A 23,228-nucleotide genomic window follows, 5' to 3' on the forward strand; every position below is an offset into this window, starting at 1 on the left:
TTGCTCTTTGAAAAGAAGCACCTTGACCAATGGTGGCAGGGGGCACTATAGTGTGTGTCTAACTGAAAGCTTTGGATTAGAGATTTCATGACCCACGAACAGGAAGCAGAGCTCTGCTAAAAGCTGCTACTGACTGGAACACAAACACACACACACACACGCACACACACACACACACACACACACACACACACACACACACACACACACACACACACAGAGTGTTTTTGTGAATTGTGGGGACATTCCATAGGCGTAATGGTTTTTATACTGTACAAACCGTATTTTCTATCGCCCTACACTACCCCTAAACCTACCCATCACAGAAAACTGCACATTTTTACTTTCTTAAAAAAACTAATTCTGTAGGATTTATAAAACCTGTTGAAAAATGGGGACATGGGGTAATGCCCTCATAAGTCACCCTCTCCTTGTAATACCTGTCATACCCATCTCATTATACAAATTTGTGTCCTGATGTCACAAACACACACACACACACACACACACACACACACACACACACACACACACACACACACACAAGCCTCTATGTGCGAAAGATGTGGCACTGAATACAACCGCTGGCCTTATGAGGTCTATCATATAATATGATATCAGTTATCATATTGATAATATTTTAATGTATTAGTATATTGTATATCGATATTGGATATCTAAATTTATATGCACATTTCTCCATTTCCCTAATGATTAATTAGGGAATTTTTAAAAAATACTATCAATATTAATTTTCATACTGTCCCTTTTAATGTTGTGATGCTTAAATTCATTTGTAGTATTTGTAGTAATTATCAGTTTATCAGGCCAGATTTATATCAGTGCATGCATTCCTAGGGAGAAAGTAACATGACAAGTGCATGACAATACAAAGCTTTAGAATTGACCAAAGTACAAAATGTACAAACTAGATTTCAAATGACTTAATTTAGTAAACAAATTTGTGTAATTTACTTTTATAGCTTTGCCATGGCGATTATGTCTGCTTTCCTTTTCTCTCCCAAGCAGTTTCTCTCCTGAGCCCCAATGAATCATACAAGGAAAACAAATTAAAGTGAAACATATCTGTCTGGATTTGAGGTTGCTCATGGCAGCGGCCACATCCTTCGTCAGCACTTCTCCAACCTTTCATAATTTCATTTACATGTTAATGGCTGTAAATGCAGTCAGCTCAAATTTATTCTGATCCAGTAATAATCTGACCTTGAGGGTGAAAGTATGCTTTTCCAAGTGTGCAAATCTAGATTTTTGATGCACATAATCGTTACTAATACACTCAACTGTTAAAAGTAATTTCATTACTTCGGAGTAATGAAATATTAAAGATATTATGTGAAACACCCTGCTACAGTATGACACTATTCTGTTCTGTTACAGCTTGTTTTGTCTGTGTGTGTGTGTGTGTGTGTGTGTGTGTTAGTCAACTGCATCAGACTTCATCTGCTCTCTCCAAAAACAAGGGGTAAATTGTTGATAAATTGCATTGGGAGGATCAGACTGTCAGTTATAAGCTTAAATCAACTGAGTTACCTGCATTTACTGTATCATTAGCCTGCTCTCTCTCTCTCTCTCTCTCTCTCTCTCTCACACACACACACACACACACACACACAGACACACACACACAGTCTTTATCAAGCCCCCCCCAAAAAACTGACTTTAATTACAGCAGCAATTTCTAACTCTACATTGTTTCCATAACCTTCAGCCAAACAAAAATGGTTATGCATATTAATGAAGTCTGAATTTAACTCCCTTGTCTATCAGCAGAAGATTCAAGACTCTAATTGTATTAAGTGTTACTTAATTATACAATCCAGCTGGTTTAGAAGCAGGTTTCCTAAAGTGGATGGAAAAAACAATCCCCCACTGACATTGAAAGATGTGCTTGTGCTTTCCATCATTATGTTACGTATGTAATGATTCATAGAATAACAAATAGCACTAGAAATGCTACAGCTCAAAAAATGTGTACAGCACATATGCACTTGATAGAGGGAAAAAAGTTAAACTCCTCTAAAACATGCGAATTGGCCTTTTTCTCTCTCTGCCAGTCAAAGACCAAATCTCACAATAAACGCCAACTGGGATATTATATCCCTGAATCCCTCAGAGTATGTGTATGCATGTGTGTGGGTGTGTATGTAAGTGCTTGAGAATAAGAACGAGGGATTGAAAGAGTAGACAGATGGATGGATTGCCAGGAAAATAAAGTAGAAGGAGGTCGGGTGTCTCGGTCGCGTCTGTTCTTTGGTATGTGATCTACAGAGAAAAGCTGTCTGGGTTTGGGAGGTGAGAGCCCGGGCATGAATCAGCAGGAATGTGACTTTATTTTCCATCTTTCTCACTTTAAGGGAAAAAAGTCTTGGTATGAAATATTCTCTGCCACATTGGAAGCAATATTACTTAAAAAAATGCAATGCAAGATGCCAGAGAGATTTCATTAATGGTTTACACATGATGTTTACAATTCGTTTCAATTTTTTAGGCCATTTTTATATACAAAGGCAATCTTGTAACATCATGACTGCTGAATTAGAAGTGGTGAATTATCTCCACACATCTTGTGAATGTCTGTGTTGTAAGTGCTTCTGTTTCAGCAACTGCTGACAGAACTTGTAAAATGTAAATTACTCCCCTTGTTCATTGCACCACCTCAAGGCAAGCGGTCTGAGAACCGCGTCTTTAATTCCAGTAAAATGAAATTGGAATAATGGAAAGAGAGACTGATGAAGAGCGGTTTGTTTTCTCACCTATTGAGCCGGTGACACCAGCTGCAGTTGAAGTTAATCTGTGAAGCTATGCAAGAAGTGCAGCTTGTGAACTGAAGACATGCTGTGAAAGAAAAAAAAGAGATATAGAAAATGCATCAGCACAGAATCAATCAAGAATAGAGCAAAAGGCTAATCGAACAAAGAACTGGATTTTCAAATGATTTGTGAGAAATGTTGAGTACATCAGTCTAATATAAAATAAATATTGTAGATAAGAGGTACAACAGTATAAGCCTCTATTAGCTATAAGGTAATACATATTTATGTTTTTATGGTAGTTATCAAGACTATATATGTGTATATATAGCCTGAGTGTGTGTGTGCGTGAGCGTGTGTGTGTATTCAGTGGCTTACTGGGTAGCGGCAACATTTCTACAGCTGTGCTGTTGGTAATTTTGGTCTTTAACAGCTCCACTCTGTGATACTCATAGATAGTCTTTCTCCGCACATCTAGAGCCACACAAATACACATTACAATTAGCATGTGAATCATTTGAATTGTTGAAACTACTGTAGCTCAAGTATACAGAGAGAGAAAGAGAGCAATGGTGTTTTTCTTTTCCACATTTAAAGTACTTTCATCCACCTGATTATTATTGTAAAAGTGGGCATGGCCATTTTTAATGGAAAGGTGTCAGCCGCTTCCAGTTATTATAGTTTACAAAAACAGTCCGTTATGCTGCTTGATGTTTACAACATAGGGATGTTTCCTCCAAGGAGGCAAGGGAGGCAGTGCCTTGCCAAAAAAGTGGATGAGAAAATCATCCAAAGTACAAAAATCTTACTAAAGATCTTACATCTTATCGCAAATCTTACTAAAAAGTGTATAAATCACTTCTTTTTCTAAAGTGACACTGTCCAACAGTGTCAGCAGCGGTTAGAGTTACAAGGAGAGCAAGAGTCTCTCTTGCCTCCCCTAAACCAATTGAGTTTTAACAGACCCCCTAATGCATGCCGTCGGTTTGGTGGGTGAAATTAAGAAAGAATGGGGAAAAGTTACATGAGAAGAGGCAATGCATCCATTGCATTATGATTGGTTATTGCGCTGTTCACACAATAATCCCGCCTCTGATTTTTTGCGCACGTTCTATATCAGAAAATTGGTCTGAATTAATAAACAATGATGTTAATGGGAAGACTACTTAAAAAGTAAACAACTCACTTAGACATCACCACTTTTATGTCATGTCCAAATCAAACTCGAAATGCCTTGAAAACATGATCTGTGAGTTTTTTTTAGTGTGCAATCAGCTTGATGAAAATAGCCTAGATACATCCCGTGTCTATGACTGTTGTGACACCTGCAGTGTTTACCGAGCTTTGATGACAGAAGATCTGAAAATAAGTTGACTATTAAAAAGAACAGATGAGAATTAGTTTACAAATAAAATTAACACAAAATTTGTTACTGCATTCTTATGGTTATTATTTTGGAATACATGTAAAGATGTTTAAAAACACAAGATTTATACTTAATAAAAAGAACATAATTACACTTTTAAAAAGACAAAATAGAATTGTATTGGCTGTTGGTTTTATGATAGTGTAAGTAATGTTTATTTAAGCTAGAAAATTTGTCAACATTAAGTGTAACTAGACCATGAATTTACACGTGCAGCCAAGATGTCAGAAAAATCTTACAAGAATGGCTGAGATTTATTTGGAGTTAATCAGAGTCACTTCAGGTGAAGACAGGTGTGTACTATTTCACATGAACTTGATGATTAGTTAATTCAGAACACAGCTACACACAGTATCCAATTATTAAAAGAGTGTGCGCATTTATGCAATTAAGTTATTTTAAGTTTCTATTTTTTCTCTTAAATGTGTCCCTTTGGTTTTTAGTGCCATTGTATAGAGTGTAATTTTGACATTAAAGATGCAAAATGCATTTCTGTCAAAATTGTAAAAGAACTAGTACAAATTTTTTGTGGTCAGTAGAGATCGGCATCAAGTCTGAAACTGACAAAACTCACATTTGAGTGGACAACTGCATGAGGCAGCAGAGTGCACTAAATGCATGTAATGGTATCAAATGCTCTTTGCTTGGGATGTTTGATTTGCTGTAGTGAAATAGTTTGTGAATACAGTATATCTAAAAAAATTTTTCAAGTAGTTTCAAAAAAGAGCTGTGTGTTTTCTAATTAAGTCATTAACTAATTAAGTCATTTGAAAAGATTCCTGTCTTTGGCAACTCTAACATTTATTACACTTATTTTTCAAAAAAGAATGAAAAATGTGATGAGTGTACTGGTTATACATACATTTAGTACTCATAGTCCATAATGGCATGACTTTTCATAAGTTAAATGCATTGGCTGATAAACCTACACTAGTTTGATGTGTTTCATCTGAAGATATTTCAGTATATAATAGTCTTTGAGTTAAAGTTACACCACCCATCATCGACACACGCTGGATCAAATGTATGTACGTGCTTGTATGGATATATTGTAACTGCACATTCAGTAAAACATCATCTACGTGACTGGTAGCTGAATTACCTAAAAGCAGTGAAATGGAAAATTGAATTAGAATGAAGAGAGGCTAGGTACTATAGCAAGTCTGTATGTGTATGTGTGTATAGGTTTGATTATACTGAAAATCTCCTGCAAATTTAGTGAAACATAAAAAAAAAAAAACTTTTTAGTGGTCCTTGCTATTTGAAAGACTCATAAATCATGCAAATCATGTTTTGTTTTAACTTTACTGGTATCTACAGGTTTGTTTAAGAGTTTGGGTCACCTCTGTATAAAAACACTGTCCTCTCTAATAGAATGAAACCAAAATGTGTGTTTGTAGGTGTGTATATGGCTTTTCATGCGTCAGCCTCTGGCTGAATGTGTATGGTAAGGTAAAATCTGTCTGACAACATGAATGTGTGTCTGTCTGCAGCTGAGGAAGTAACTGTCTGACCTTGCTGAAACCTACATCGTTGGTGTATTAGCACATAAAAGAGTGGCTAAACTTTAAGACAGGAAATTGTAGCTTGTTCAGTGAAGGCTGTTTTTCTCTTCCTGTGGGTAATTACATTTCTTGCCCATGTGGTGTCACAAAACTCCTTGCATGCTGATATTGCCTGGAGATATGCATGCGTGTGTATGCATCTTAAACAGTGTGACCTGATGAGTCTCCAGACACTAATTAGTGAAAGATAGGCAAGACCAACGCAGGCTATTACCACTCTCAATCACTTCATCTCATTCTAGACTCTCTCCTTCCCCTCAGAGCTGACTCTCTTTCGCTCATATTGTAACAGACAGACAGAATGATGCAAATCCTGCCCTTTCTCAGCAGACAGTCACAAACAAACACACATACGCTTGGGAAGAATAAGCTGTCGTGGAAAATCATGAGCTTCCATTCATGATGTCCTGACAGCAAACACCTCCTCTCCTCCTGTTCTCTCCCACACTCACTCACTGCCCAACTCCAGACATATTTATCTGCTAAATTTGTCTCTCCAGCGCAGTCGGGTTTGGTCCTGCTGGGCTCACTGTTAGTACAACATCAAAGACTTTTCCTGCTTGGCACACCAGACAACCAAAAGACAGCTTGAGAAGGGAGGAGATTGGAGCTTTGAGATCATCCCAGAAGTAAATGACTGTCAGAACAAACATACTACCAGTTTTCTGATGGGCTGAATAGCACCTGTCATACAGAATGCAGATGGTTTACTGGTGTTATGATGAATGCATTACGTTCACTCACTAGGGATCTGCTGAATCTTATGGACCACCACAAAGGCATCAGACAGCCCAACCTTCACTGGATGATTGACAGAGCTGATCTTTGCTATCTGTATTGGGACCTGAAATAAAAGCAAATATTATTTATCTCATCAATCATCGACATGAAGAGGCGAATTTTGACAGCTATATGGCCCTATTTTAACGATCTAAGCGCATGGTCTAAAGCGCACGGCGCAAGTGCACTTAGGCCATGTCCGAATCCACTTTTGCTAATTTAAGGACGGGAAAAATGGTCGGCGCGCCCGGCACATGGTCTAAAAGGGTTGTCCCTATTCTCTTAATGAGTAATGGGTGTGTTTTGGGCGTAACGTGCAATAAACCAATCAGAGTCTCATCTCCCATTCCCTTTAAAAGCCAGTTGCGCTTGCGCCATGGCGGATTCACTATTTACATGGCGGAATTTGCAAACGGAAAAACTAAATGCTTCTCTAGCGAGAAAATGGATCTGCTTGTGTGCGAGGTTAAAGCCATCAGACCATCTACGGGAAAAACCAGATTCCACCAAAGCATTTTTATCTTTATACACACAATAATAATCTTTTACATTGTAATCCTTTTATTTTTAATATTTGGCATGTTTGTGTGCTGCTGCGCATCCCTGTGTGTGTAATAAGCAGAATGTATGCGCGTTGCGCACCCACCTATAGGTGCATATTAGTAACGCGCCCTTTAAATAACAAAAAAATAAAAAATACTGCGCCATTGACCAACTGAAACCTGGTCTAAAGTTAATGGCGCAGTCTATTTCAGGTGCCTCAAAATAGTAACGCGCCAACAATGTGCCTGAACACACCTCGTTTTCAGATCAGCACGCCCATGGGCACACAAATGGGTGCAAATGCATTTGCTATTTAAAGAACGTGGTGCAGGATGTAAAAATTATAACTGCATCGGGCTGAAACTAGCAAAAAGCTAGTTTTGGCCTGGCGCCGCAATGCGTCGGGTGTATGATAGGGCCCATAAAGAAAAAACGAAAGAAGATACGGAGTGAGTAGAGCAGGCATGGAGAGAGGGAGAGGCCTAATTCAGTTATGAGGTTTGGGGGCTGAATGAGCTTTGCAATAATCAAATAAATCTCAACAGCATTTCCAAGAATGCATTTCCTCTTCTGACTAGATGCTTACAATATTTCTTTATATATTTCTGTCAGCAAAGTTATACAAACATATTTTAATCTTTATTCATAAAATGATTGTACATCAAATTAATATTATATTATACATGAAATTATAAATATACATGTATATAATATAAATATTATTTACTAAATGACTAAAGGTGATTCATGCATTTCAATTATGTCATATTTGACTGCAAATGATCTGTACTAAAACTGATTGAAAAAAGTCTTGACCGTATTGGTTACATTACACTTTGACATTACATGGTACTGTTTGTAAGTGGCAAATTGAAAAGTGACACAATCACACAAACTCTGATAAAACAGGAAGTAATCACAGAAGAGCCAAGTCACACAGTGAGAGGAACAAATAGAAAACAGGATGAAAGGCATGGAGGAAGAAATGAAAAATATATATCAGACCTCTTTGTAAGCAAAGACAATTCGTCCATCGCTGTGTAATGTGGCCTGGAAGGTGAAACTTCCTTGATTATAAGAATCCTGGAGATGGACGTGATCCCACTGGACAACCAAAGCAGTTCCTATAAAACACACACATACACATTCAACTAATATTTAATAGCATATTTAATATTAATATTCTATACTTATAATAAAGGTTTAGTTTCTGTGCTTGTAGGGCTCTGTAAACCATCTTGAAAGGATAGCATGATCTTTATTTGATTTATGGAAAGTCAAAGTCCAATGTTTTTGATAGGTGTCTGTATTTAAAGATTGGTAGGTCTGACAGATTTATATTGGATATTTCTGTACCATTATAAATTTCCACTATATATTTCTGTCTCTCAGTTTCTCTCTCTCTCTCTCTCTCTCTCTCTCTCTCTCTCTCTCTCTCTCTCTCTCTCACTCTCTCTCTCTCTCTCACTCTCTCTCTCACACACACACACACACAGTCCAGTGCCTCTGTCTCTTACCATTGTCAAAATAGATGACAGTTGAGTTTCTGGAGAGGCTGGGGTCAAAGTTTGCCATAAGTGGAGCGATATATTGTGTGGCTGTCAACATTCGGTGAACCACATCTCCTGTGTAGATGAACCCTAAAAACACACACACGCACAAACAAACAATCCAAACCATTACAATTCATATCCATGCATTAACAAAACCATTTAAAATGTGATCTTCAAAATGAAAATAAGATAAAGGCACTCAATTTGTTATGAATAAAAATTTTTTGGCACCAATGTATGAACATGTGTGTCTCTTTCCTCCTCTAAATCTCTGTGCTCTCCTCCTTTCTCATCTATCCATCCTGGCAAACATCCCTGGCCTGTCTCCAAAGTGATTAATACTCTAATTAGCCATATAAATGCCTCCTTCCATCCCACTCACAAACAGAGAGGACCTTTAAAACACACATACATAATCTAAAATGTGTCTTCAGCATTTGTCTGCTTAAATCAATGCAAATCTTTCCACAGGAATTCAGCCAACCTGGACTATGCTGACCACCTCCACTTTCTGTAAACAAAGAGCATTCATTAAACTCGGAGCAAAACTCATTAAATTCAGGGTTCACTATTATTTGCAACACAAAACAGCAATGTGCACACTTAATAAATATAATAATAAGTATTTAATAACTTTATAAACTACTGAAACTTCACTATTATGACAACAGTTTGCCATTGCCAAAACACTACAAAGTACCATGGTAACTGTCATCTGATTCCATGACTGTCACAGTACTTTTTTCTAAAGGATGTTTTAAAACAAATATAAGAATAATCACTTGAGTTTATTGTTTCATTACTGCCTCAATGACAACTAAACAATCATTAGAGTACAAAAACATATGTATTAATATAAGTATAAACAGCAAAAGCAAATACTGGCAGATACTATTTGCACTTCAGTGTATTGTATTACACTATAAAACAGTATGCAATAAAAACATCATTTTCAGCTGGTATGAGATGGGAGGAAATAGGGAGAAGAATGTGACTGGAAAAAGGTGTATTTGAACAGGTTGGTTGCGTCAAAAGCTAAATTCACTGTCCTTGCTCTCCGCACCACTGTCCCAGTTACCAAAGGAGTTTCTTTTGTAATTGTGTCTGGCTCAACCAGACAACAGTGGGTGAAGGAGTTAGTGCCAAAAAGATGGGCCATTTGCATAGCTATTTAAATAGACAATCAGATTTTAATAATTTAGCAAACATTTCCCAGTGCTGTTTATTATATATTATTTAGGGAGGAAAAGTACCTCTGACACAGTGCATGATTTTTCGCTACTGAGAACATGGCTTCACTGGGAAATGTAGATCACTTGTGTTTCACCGTTTATAACCACAGAGTGATGACTGATGTAATTATAGAGAGAAATTATATGGTGGTTTTCTCTCTCTATCTTTCCTTCACTCTCACCGCTTCATCTTAGACTAATTCCAGCAGCCAGTGAGTCACATGAACCACGATCATAATAAAAAATCCCCACACATGCCCTCATATCTATAGCATGCACAGTCAGCCGTTATTAAGAAGAACCTCTCACAGCTGATAAACACAGCCTGATCCTCTACAACACTGTGACTCACAGTCAAGCTCTTTTGCCTACAAGCAAGAACCAATCAATTATATATTCCTCTGTAAGCTCATATAAATCATATGTTCTGCTTCAGCCATATAATACTCATATCGCATGGAGACAGGCAGACGCTCTCTTATGACCTAACTGAAAATCATTGGTTGTGCTTCACACATCATGTAGAAGAGGACAGTTCACTTACCGCCAGTTGCAACAGTGATCTCTCGCAACAAATGTCCATAAAATGGAAAATCAAAGGAGAGATTGACCCGCTGAGAATAAAAATAAGACAAAATTTAGCTTGCAATTAGAAAAATATCTAAACAATAAGCAGAATCAATATAAAATGACTACAGAAGGCTGTGATTATAATAAAACATACAGCAAGTGTACATCCAGATGGACTCCGCAGACTCATTCTGTGGTCGGCTAAAGCAAACATAACTCCGCTAATAAATTTGAGTTCTGTCCTAAATCTATGGTGTGCTTGTCTGCTGTGGTTTCTTTTGTTTGGAAAGTGTCAATGTGAGGATATCGCAGTCTGTTCCAGTAATGGGATGGCGACACACCAAAACCTGATCCCATTTCAGAGAAATGTGGCATTTGAGGATCAACACTTAGTCTATTTCTTTCATAATCCACGCAAGCAAACAAACTCATCCAAAACCAACAGAAACAGGTTTATGTTCACTATACAAACTGTTTGTACCACTATACAAACTGTTGTTCTAGTAAGGAACATGTACTGTAGGATAAACGGCTGATGGAAAACAGTTACTGCCGAACTTGAAGGTTGGTCAATGGAACTACAATGGAAATGTTGGCATTTCATGTCAGTTGCATTTCAAAAGAAATGTCCTGCTTTCTATGTGAGTGTGAATGAATGAATAAATGAATGAATGAATGTATGTTGTCTTACCGCTGCTTGTCTGTGTGTATTAGACAGGATGCCGTGAATCTTCACCTTTTCTTTGTCCATCTGATCGATATTTACCCATAACTCTTTGCTCATAGGGTCACTGGGGCCATACGTTTTTGAGGTGTAGTAGTTATGATCTGTGTCTTCCTACAAGGAAATATCAGACAGCCAGTCAGGAAAAAGAACACAATACTTACTGAGAAGAAAATGGAACAGCATGATGGTGTGCAACGAAAGACATTTTCACTTTTCAGTGAACTATCCCTTTAATAAACTATGAATAAACGCCTCAACACAATCCATATTTGTTTATGGCAGGCTTTTTACAATCAGGGGCCATGAACCCATTCTGATTATTACATCACAAACAAATACCTTTCAGGTCAAAACCAAACAAACACTCTCCCGAAAGAAAATATGAGCACACGGAGGCATGTTTACAATAGACTGAGCCAATCTCTTTGTTTGTATGTATTTTCAATGCTGACCACATATTTAGGAGGGACACCGAGAGGTTTAATGAACTTGGCATTGATCAGCCGTGACTGTAGAGGTGTTCCAGCCTCTGCCTGGATAATATGACATCAAAACAGCAAAAGTTCTTTTAGCCCAGTTTTCCCTCTCCGTTCACCACAACAGAGCTGGGTGATAGAAAGACTCAAGAAAGAGGAAGACGAGTGATTGAGACACAGGGCTTATAAGTGTGGATGTATGTGCATCTGTGCGCAAATGTACACATACCTGTGATCAATTGTACCTGGTATATCAATATACAAGCAAAAAAGTGACACTCCAAAAACTTTGACATTTTAAATAAATGAACAGGTCTGCAGGTTACATCTGCCAAGCAAATGGATGGAAAATCTGAGTGCCAGCAGAAACAACCCTTCACTGCTGATTGGTAACAGCATAACACTTTGGACTGGGATAGAAGAAAACGATCAAATCACGAAAAGAAAATCAACTCATGGAAATTGTATCTCTCAATTTACTGACCATTACAAGTCATTTTCTACAAGGACCGTCTTCAGTGATCCAATTATTATAAACTTGTGGGGTTTAAAAACAAACCAAAATTAATATTTTGTCTACCAATTACCATAATGCGTGACAAAAAACCCTTGATCACATGACCAAGGTCATGGGTGTGACATGATCGTTCATGACAGCACTGTGGATGACTCGAGTTTGAGTCCCAACCCGCAGTCCCGCTCCCCTCTCTACTCTCCTATGATAATAAAGGCAAAAAGGCTAAAAAAAAAAGATTTTATATTGTGAGGACACATGTACTTTGTGAGTACAAGACATGATGTTTGACAAACTACCAATCAAAAAGAAGAAGACCCACTGGACATGACCCAATATCCCCTGAGACTGTTAATGAAATCGCCCCGGTTTGATCTATTGTTGTTTACTGAGCAAGTCAAGGTTGTCTGTAAAGCCCTAGGAAGAAAACCCTTGATCATAGATGTTTGCACCCTGGCACTGAGAAATTCAGCATGGAACTATATGAATAATACAATCCTCAGAAAGAAAGAAATATGTGAGTTAAGAAGAGGTGAATATAAGATATGTAATCTTTGACAGTTTAATCTCGTACAGTGCAAAACAAGCAAAGTGACACAGACATAAGCTAAAACTAAAAGCCTAAACTAAAGTCTTAGGCCGTGCCACAAAAAAGCATTAGAAATCCAGGCCTTTGAAACACACAAAATAAGAAAATGACAGAAGCACTTTGTTGTATGTGAAATAAATGATGCACCTGGTGTATGTGTGTATGAATGTTTATACAGGAATGCGTTTGTATACAAGAGCTGGTAGGAGTTCAAACACTAAAATTCCCTCACACAGACCTTGTAAAACAACTTCAAAGGAAACAGCCAGTGGACATAAAAAATTAGCAACTACATACTGTATACACTCGCAGTGCTTTGAAGAACTCATCATGTGGGAAACTGATTCAATACTAAAAAACATAAATCGTCTTGTGATGTTTTTCATATGGATATAATGAACACATTGATCAGTGTACAACTGCTCTCTGTCTCTTTGTGCACATTAGATTTCTATTATCCCAGCCACTAAGACCAACTCAGACCAGCAAGAATTTCTATGCTGGTTAGTGCAGGTCGATCTTGTGGACCAGCATGGTGTGCAGTAGCCATGCTGTACACATTCAAAACTTGGGTCGACTTTCTGATAAAGCTGGATGACATGAAATCTTGCTGTCAAAGTCCTGTCATCATTTACCCACCCTCATGTCGTTCCAAACCTATATGACTTTCTTTCTTCTGTGGAACATAAAGGAAAAAAATATTATGAAATATGTTGGTAGCCATTTTGGATAACATTGACTTGCATTGTTAAAAAAAAAAAAAAAAAAAACCCAACTAATATTTCAAAATGTCTTTTATGTTCCACAGCAAAAAGTCATACAGTTTTGGAACGACATGAGGGTGAGTAAATGATGACAGAAACCAGCACACCAGCATCTAATTCTAAAACATAACGATTGCTGGTGGTCTTTTGAGCAGGGAGGGCACACAGAAATGTGTTTAAACGAAAAAGAAATACAATTAAACCAAATCTCAATGAACCAAGAACACTGTCGTAAGAGGAAGTCAAACCCCAGAGTTGAATGACTGACAGCCCGTAACTCTGTGTAGGCAGCTTGACAGCCTTTCTATCTGTTTTTATGGTCTCCCATGCTCATCCTGCTGAACTTCAATTGCTGGTCTAAAACATGGATGGTGAAGGTGCTTGACCAAAGTAAGCCTTGCTGTGTAAGATATCCTGGTCTTTTCAGTGGGATGAACCTGACGCAAAATTGCTCACTTTTTTTTTCCAATTCCCTCTCACAGCAAATAAACTACACCTTTTTTCAATCTATTGAGTTCTCCATCAGAGTGTGTGTGTGTGCATATGAAAGAGAGAGAACACTAAAGAAAGTGCAAAACAAGTTAAAATGTTCATAATAATTCATTACCTGAAGTTACTGCTTGACAAGCTGACCCAAAACCCAAATGCCCGTCAGACTTGGGTATAGCAGATAGTGGTACCAAAGTGGTAGTTGCATAGCTTAAAAATGTCTTCATTTGTGTTCCAACTTTTAAGGCGACTGTTGTTATACAATGTGTCACCTCATTATTTTAATGGCGACACGTCAAGCTTGTCAAGTGACACAATGTTGCCACAATAGCGCATTATGACTGATGTATCAGTTTTATATATTTTTTTCTTTTTATTGAAAATATTCACAAACTTGCTAACTATATCATGAAATATCTGATATTCTGATTCCCAAATACGTAAGTATTTGTAAGTAAACGTATTTTGTTGTTTGAACACCTTTATAATGGTTATAATGGTCATGTTAGTCGATCAGCACTGCCATGTTAGTTTGCACTTCAATGCTGAGAATGTTTGCTGTCGGAATTACAACACGTACATTAATCCACTTCTCCTGAAAGACATAAAAGTAATTGGCTGGTAAACTGGTAGAAGAATAGACTATACTTTATAGTTACCTACACAATGTGTATCTGATGTGAAAGAAACACATTGTCAAATTTTGGTTGAAAGGATTATTATTGCTGCTTCCATCAACATCAGTGTGTATTTTAAAATACAATTTTTTTTTTCTAGTAGTGTATTTGAATGTCTGAAACCTAAATTAAACTATATGTGTTTGAAAACACTGAACAGTTGTGATATCTGACAAGCACTGAGCATGTATATCTTAGTCTGTTGAGGGAAAATTCATATTATGTTATAGTTTAACGGTTACCATTATTTGAGAGCTGTTGTCTGCGTCGTCATCAGCTAGGATTCCAGGCGAATCCTGAGACTCGAGCTTCAAGCTGTCTTGACTGGCTTTGTTATTTTCCAATGGAGGCGGCTCCAGGAGAAGCCAACGTCTCCTCCTCAGCAGCTCCACTGTGACAACATCGTCCTGTGACCATCCCTGAAGAACTGAATAAGCTGCTCCTGGAACAACACAAAACAACAATCAACAGTATAAACATGAGCACATAGCTTCATTTAGGGAAAAAAAGATGTATTCCCTCTTCAAAGCTTATTATTACTAAAGGTTTACAAAGGTCATGAGAATGTTGCTCAATTGCTCAATCACATTAAATCCAATCCAGACAAACTTCATTTGTCTCACTACTGGCTCTCACGATTGAAACATCACCCATAAACATTTATGCATTTTTTATATGGTTTATACAGACACACAAAGCATCACTTTTTCTTTATTCTCCCTCTCTCACTGCCATGAGAACGGCTCCATTTTGCATCAGATGAACCTGTTATCTGTAGTCGTAATAAAGCAGACGGTCCAGTGTACTCTTGACACTTGGTTTATTGTTAAACTGAGGGATGGTGTTACAATGTTACACCAAATGGCTTCTGTGAGAGTCAAAGTTGAAAGGTGAAGAAACGGTTTTAACTGGGAGCCAACTGGTCTTTATATCACTCTTTATGTGCCTAATCTCTATCTTTTATTCACCCACAACCACATACATAGAGCCAAATTCTTGTGCAAATCAAGACTCATGTGATCAGAGTTTAATTAAACCTCCTATTTACTTTGCTCTCAAGTCCTCTCACTGGAAATAAAGATGTGAGAAATGATGGGCGTATGTAGACTGGAACTGAGAATGACTGAAAAGCCAAAATGGGAATCACTGAAAACACTTCATAATGTGATTAAGCAGACTAAACAAAAAGAATGGGAAAAAGAAGAAACAAAAAGGAGAGACCAATGAATCACACTGGAATGTCGGTTAGTGTCCTGCGAACACCAGGCCAATCTAAACTAAAAGTTCAATGCGGTTGTCTGTTCAAGTTTAGTCAAAATCGTTGTATTTTTAATAGCTGAATTCGAGAGATGAGAGCAGGAGAATAAGTTTAGGCCTCACCAGCTTGTATTGATTTCATTACATTGCATACAGAGATGGCTAATCTTTGTTTAATGCTTAAGAGATAATTAACGCTTAAAAACACAAGAAACTTTCTGGAGAATATGCATGCACAGACTTGTGTGCACTGCAGCAGTAAGGGATGACAAAAAACAAAAACTAGCCAGAATGATTCTAAATTCTCTGTCTACTAATCATTATAGCTGGCAGGGTTTGTCCTTTATATAAACACTTTTGCATGCAGCAGCTCCTCTTGTCTGAACCAGATCTCACAATCTTCCTCATTTACTTCCTTTGTGCTCTTGTTCCAGAGACACAAAATTTAATTAGTTCTTTATCTTACAAGATACACATTTAAGGTAATAAAATATTTAACTTTGAGACAAAGATTGAAGCAGTTGTACTAAAACTAATTTGACAATGCAAATACGCTACTCTGTTGAAAACAGTTGTGCTGCTTAATATTTTTGAAGAAACAAATATACATGATCCTCTGATGGGCAGAAAGTTCAAAAGAGCAGCATTTATTTGAAATAGAAATCTTTGTAACATTATAAAAGTCTTCACTGTCAATTCTGATCAGTTTAAAGGATTAGTTCAATTCAGAATTAAAATTTCCTAAAAATTTACTCACCCCCATGCCATCCAAGATTCTTATGTCTTTCTTTCTTCAGTTTTATAGAAATTAAGGTTTTTGAGGAAAACATTCCAGAATTTCTTCATATAGTGGACTTCAACAGCTACCAACGGGTTGAAGGTCCAAAAAGCACTCTACACGATCCCAGCCGAGGAATAAGTGTTATCTTATCTAGCAAAACGATCTGTCGTTTTCTAAAAAAAATAAAATGTATATACTTTTTAACCACAAATGCTCGTCTTGCACTAGCGTCCACGACTTCACGCATTACGTAATGACGTCGGAAAGGTCACGTGTGATGTAGGCAGAAGAAAGACATGAACATCTTGGATGACATGAGGGTGAGTAAATTATCAGGAAATTTTAATTCTGAAGTGAACTAATCCTTTACTGCATCTTTGCGAAACAAAAATATTAATTTCTGTCAAAAAAAACCAAACAAACAACAACAACAAAAAACCAATCTTGACCCTAAATGTTTGAACGGTAGTGTACTGTATGTGCCTAATAAATGTTAGGCTCAATGGTGAGATAGTACCTAAAGGGGTTTTCATTATTTTTAGACATTGTCCCTAGCATATTCAATTGAGGTCACAACAGCATAATTTTCATAAAGATCCATCTCATATTGCATATTTCAGTGTTTTCTTTCTCCTTTATCATCAGGGTTTGTCTCATACTGTACCACTGTTCCTGTGCACCACATACATTACAAAGATTGTCTGAGATTACTACACTGGCACATATGACAAACTAGGACTGTTGTGTTCCTGCTTTTAAAAACTTTAATGCAGATATCTTCTGTAAGAGGAAGCATTCTCAGTCAGATTTACAGATTTTCATAGTCTAGTTCACAATTTGTGTAGTGCCAAACACAATATTCAAGAATGCAATACTCCTCTATTGGGATCTTATTTAAAATTCAAAAAACCTTTCTGAACACCATATCCTATTTCCAGTATCTCAATCTTCTTTTCCTGCAGTGCAGATGTGTTGCTCCGATAATTCCAGCACACATCTTATCATTCTTGTGAGCGTCTCTGTACTGCCAAACAACCCAAGTGAGAATGAAAGGGGGAAAACTGCACAACTTGCAGAACACAGTTTTGTTTCCATGTCATCATGGTCTGTACTGTTCCTCCTCTAAACCCTCGATGTGAGAAAAGATTCTCAGAGCCAAGTCCTTCTGTAAAGCCCATTATACATAACAGGTCAATGAGGATTTAGAGAGGCGGCTGTCACTGACTTTTATTGTCGCTGAGTGGAAATCAGTGTCTGCTCGTGACACGCTTTGAAAAGCCACCGCAGCAGGGACAGGATCTCTTTCTCTCTTGCTTGTGCTTTCTTTTTGCTGTGAGACTAAATCCAGTCCCACATTTCCCTCTCTTTCTCTCGTTCTTCATCTTCTGAGTGGAAAGTAAGCATTTCTTTTCAGCTCTTAAGATGTCCATGAATGAATAAATGAATATCAAACTATACAGATGCTGCTACAAAAACTTTTGACTACAATAAAAAAAAAAAAATAATAATAATAATAATAGGATAACACTATGAAATTAATTAAAAAAAAAACACTTGGAAACAATTATATGTATATTAAAATTAAATGTTAATAACCATAAGCAAAGTATTCATATTCTAATGGGAGGAGAGAAAGATGAACTGGTGTGTGTTTTATCCATTTGAAGCAAGAATGTGTGTCTTTGTGTGTAAAAGACAGAGAGGAAAGAGAGAAAAAGGGGGAGAGAAACCCACTAATGTGAATTTCCCTCCAGTCATGTCTAAAATGATCAAAATGACTGATATATTACTCTTAATTAATCTGAGGAGGACTGTCAGAAGGAGAGAGAACAAAAGGAAAAAGGCAAGAAAACAAAAGTTAATAGACCACATGCATTTATCTTGAGTCACTGCTCTGGAACAAAGGAAAACAATAGAGCAAAAAAAACGTAGCACAGGGTACAAATGTATTAAAGAAAGAGGTTTGGGGTTATGGGGTTCAAAACCACTTTAAAGTTCAAAACCATTACAGAACACTTCAACATACAGTGCAGACAATTAGCTACCAGCAACAGAAGTTTAGAGGAGATTGATTGATTGGCTCACTCTCTCCCCAGCCAATATATGAAGCAGACATATTAGAGTGTGTAATTACAGAGGAGGTAAAGCATGCTGGAACAGGTCATCTGAACTCAGGATACACACAAACACGTCTATATATGAGAGAGACGAACAAGTGTTCATTGCCTAATCAACTGACCATACACCCTCCATCTTTATCAAACCTGAGCCCAATGACAGTAACAATGACAATGACAGTAAAGACATTTAATGTTACAAAAAAAAAAAATTATATTTCAAATAAATGCTGCCTTTTGAACTTTCTATTCATCAAAGACACTTGATTGATGATATAATTAATGTTTCTTGAGTAGCAAATCAGCATATTAGAAGGATTTCTGACTGGAGTAATGGCTGATGAAAATTCAGCTTTGCCAGTTGAGGAATAAATTACATTTTAAAATATATATATATATATATATATATATATATATAGAGAGAGAGAGAGAGAGAGAGAGAGAGAGAGATCTCGACTGATATTAGTTTTACTGCACAGAGGAACACTTAAAGACCTGATGAAACATAAGCAGAATTCAATTCTGTTTAAATGATTGGTATAACCATTCTTAAATACATTGTCACATTCAATTCAACGCATTTACATAAGAACATTTTTACATATTTGTTTTCAAATAGGAATGTATTTGTTCTGCTTGTGTTTCACTGAAGTGTGTGCTTTTAGATCGAGGCCAAGGACCAGTCTGAAGATAAATGAAGAATATTCAACCATCAATACCACCAAGACTAAATTTGGTTCAAGTATTTTAAGACCTTGGGGAAATGGGACATCCTCCTACAAGTATTAATGTGTATTAAAGGTGAAGAGAATCACAGCATGGCTATTATGGTTTCAGTAAACATCTACTTATAGTGGCAGAAAAACATACACACCTGTCTCAAAGAGTTAATCAAAAAGACTGTGTGTGACACACACACACAAATGGACATTGAATACATAACAGGAGAAATTAATTAAGTGAAAAAATATATTTTCTACATTGAATGAGTATGTAATTGAGTGATGTGTTTGTAGTTGAGTGCAAGACCAGAATGACTTTGTAATCATTTCTAGTGTGTGTCTATGGCAGTTTGCGCACATTATATGGTCTGTGGCTGAAAGTAATGACAGAATACAGACGGCTGGCTTTGCCCAAGGGTGATATAAGGTTTCGTTTACTAACCATTCACACAGAGAGGTATACTTAAACCAGCTAAACGCTGGCTTCCAAACCAATGCTCAAACCACACTCACAGCTTCAGACCGTCACTCCGAGTACAATGGTATGATGGACGGAATGAAGAACACTCCTTTAAACAGCAGACACACCGGGACATTTGACTGCACATCACATTCTTGACATTACTGATACTGCTATTGGTCTTCGAGACATAAAAGAAACCTTTAAATAAACGAGATATTGAACTGTTTATACTGTCATACAATAAATAAAATAGCCTGCACAGCGACCTGAAATAAAAATGAACACCAAAAAACTGCCTACCTTACACAACATTGAAGGTGGACTTGCGCTCAGTAGTAGAGCGATCGAATTCTTACTACGCACACTGCAACGGTCACATGACGTCACACTCTGCCAGAGAAACAAGCGTGCCGCCATCTTTATAATATCAGAGATTGTGTACAGTACCTCAGGAATGACGTGTTTTTGTAGACCAACCTGGAAGTTAGCGGCGCACGGGTTCCCTCGATCGAAAGCCTATGTATTTTTCCCATAGACTTTTGGAAAAAAAAATCGCAAAAAATAAGCTCTGTGTTTAACAACGGGTTATGACACTTACACGTTTTGTCTATCAAGATAATTTTTACAAGTTAACACAACATTTATACATTTTGAAGCCTAAATAAAGTCATCAGATATAAAGAGCTAACAGTAGGCTATAAACGGACTACAGCACACCATGGTCACTGATCAACGTCACCACCACCAAGCTTCCTCAAACTTTATTTAAAAACATACTCGCTGATTATGATCTGTGCTGTGTATGAATACTTACCCACTTTTTCATGAGAAATGCTGTCCAAATGTCCTGTTTGTCATGATGACGTCTAAAGTCCCCGCCAAAGGAAGTAGTCCCTTTTAGCAATTTGTTAGCAACCGCCATTTTTAAGACACAATAAAGGGTGTTTTATGTCATAGATCAAAACTTGAAAATATTTAGAGGCTTTGTTAACCACAGACCTTATTTCAGGCAATTTAGCAAAAACCCATTCAAAAAACCCATTGACTTTAGGGTGATGGAACCTTAAGTCCTAAAATGCTAACTCGCTTCCGGGTTTTGCCTATAAAAACATGTCATCCCTGAGGTACTCTAGTATTATAGGGAGATGAGAGGGTCTGTATCTCTTACCATTGGAGAAAGCGTAACGGCTAACTTAATCACGTGCGGCACCTCTCAGCCTATCGTGTAATGGCAGTGACGTCAGTGCCCGCTGTTCAAACCTCCTTCCCTGCGTATCGCCAGAGCGTTTGCATTTGCCGTTATGCTTTTTTGGCTAAAGGTTGCAAGCTTGCCTTCCAGTGGCTTTGATAATATTGTCTTTGAACTTCTGTTTTTGCGGTAGCTCTGTACATTTCTATGGTATCGCTGTCAAGGAATAATAAGCTGGTGAAGTGGATGAGTTAAAGGTGCTCTATGTAAGTTTTTGACTGTACTAAAGCATAAAAATACCATAATATGTTTGCAGATATTTATTAAACATGCTGAGTTCGCATACTCGTTTCTCTGAAAACCATTGCTTCAGCCAGTTATTTTACTTTGAAATTTGCGTTCCTTGTCAGAATTTCTGTTTTTGTTTCGGTCTGTGCAAGACTGCACGTTGCCAATTTACCCAATAGCATTTCGCCACCCCGGGTTGCCAGTTGGTGGAAAACACATGCAGCGAATTGCAGCCATGGAAGCCAGCGAACAAACTGGGTCAGAGATCGCAGATTCTACCCGACCTAAAAAGCCTCAGCATCCATCTAAAAATCTCTATGAACGTCACCATATTAAAACGCGCTATCAACTCATCATAAATCAATAAATCAACTAATTATCTTACAGTGTGTAAGTCTCCTCGCCTTCCAATGTCAATTGAGCTCGCTCCTGTTGCGTGTCTTCAAACTGGCAACCCGCGTGAGCGTCGAGTCTGAGGAGGAGGGGGCGGGGCAAACAATAGTTTGAATTTGGACTGCAGTACCCATTTCAATCACGAGCTGTCATTCTTACATAAAGCACCTTTAATGAAAGTTACCGTGAGCATTGTAATGTTTAAAGCAGATGTCTTAACAAATGTCATTAGACCGGGAAGATTTTAAAATAAGCAGTTCATTCAGAAATACATAAGATCGCTGTGGAAATATTAGGCTTGTTCGAGATGCATCGGCGCCGCGTGGACCGATCGGCATATGACAACAAAAAGTACCGCGAATACGCATGTGACTCCTTATGCTTTTGAATTGCTCTCGCGGCACTTTGATGTCACACGCCGATCGGTCTGCACAGCGCTGATGCATCTCTAACAAGCCTACAAACTGGAAGACAAAAGACAACGAGCGCAGCGCTGAAAAGGGACGAGGCTACATACGGTCTAATAACTCTTTTTTAATAGCCTATTTTAAATGTTTATTACAAATAAATTACTAAATGCTAAAAATGAATAAATGTAAAATAACGCAAATTTGCGTTGCATTTACAACCCTGCAGCGCTCCCAACACCCCTGCTCACCAGTGCCATTTTCTTGCATTGCTCACTCACACCAGTGAGTGTATGTTTTTTAAAACCTTTCATTTCCATTGATCTACTGCACATCCTGCTAATTTAATGTACTAATGAATGGAAAGTGACATTAAGATCTAAACACATAAATTCTGTGTATGTGCAGGAGGATGAATGTTTTAGCACACACATATACACAACAGACTAATTCATTGTTTATTCAGACACTGGAGAATAAACAAAAAGAATCAAATGTCAAATACATATTGTCAGAGAAGAACAGTCAGTGTGCCATTGAAGTTCATCATCATACACTTTATGATGAAGTTGCTCTTTAGGCCACTGGTTAATTAATTTGCCACAAGCATTTAATTTGCAGGGACAAGCACTTGGATATTTAAAAATGTCAAAGATATGACCTCAGTTCTGAGCCAACACACTGTGTATATCAGTGAAGTCATTTCTGTAATCCCCTCTTCACATAAAAGCTTCAACTGACAGGCAAATTCAATTAACTAAATGAGTACAGGCGTGTTTATCTCACACACTGCTCGGCTGCACCCATACCCAAAACGAAATGTAATGTAATGTGACGTAATATAGGGTTGCCAACTTTTGATTATAACTTTCAGTTCAACAATTCATTTTTAATTTCATCTTAATACTGTAAATTAGTTGTTAGCTGGCTTGGCA

At 37.5% G+C, this 23,228-nt stretch overlaps 1 protein-coding gene across 2 annotated transcripts in view; it reads right to left on the reverse strand.

Moving 5' to 3' along the window:
• plxdc2b (plexin domain containing 2b) overlaps positions 1 to 23,228 on the reverse strand; it is a 51,790-nt gene that overhangs the window by 10,939 nt on the left and 17,623 nt on the right. For both annotated transcript variants that reach the window (XM_051900931.1, XM_051900932.1), the window contains exons 2-9: positions 14,919 to 15,118; positions 11,132 to 11,278; positions 10,415 to 10,484; positions 8,603 to 8,725; positions 8,091 to 8,209; positions 6,507 to 6,606; positions 3,150 to 3,245; positions 2,775 to 2,856 (exon numbers count right to left, since the gene is read on the reverse strand). In XM_051900931.1, the coding sequence (XP_051756891.1) occupies positions 2,775 to 2,856; positions 3,150 to 3,245; positions 6,507 to 6,606; positions 8,091 to 8,209; positions 8,603 to 8,725; positions 10,415 to 10,484; positions 11,132 to 11,278; positions 14,919 to 15,118 (937 nt within the window). The remainder of the gene's footprint in view (positions 1 to 2,774; positions 2,857 to 3,149; positions 3,246 to 6,506; positions 6,607 to 8,090; positions 8,210 to 8,602; positions 8,726 to 10,414; positions 10,485 to 11,131; positions 11,279 to 14,918; positions 15,119 to 23,228) is intronic.

The sequence above is a fragment of the Ctenopharyngodon idella genome, chromosome 7 (genome assembly GCF_019924925.1).
Source record: "Ctenopharyngodon idella isolate HZGC_01 chromosome 7, HZGC01, whole genome shotgun sequence".
NCBI lineage: Eukaryota > Metazoa > Chordata > Actinopteri > Cypriniformes > Xenocyprididae > Ctenopharyngodon > Ctenopharyngodon idella.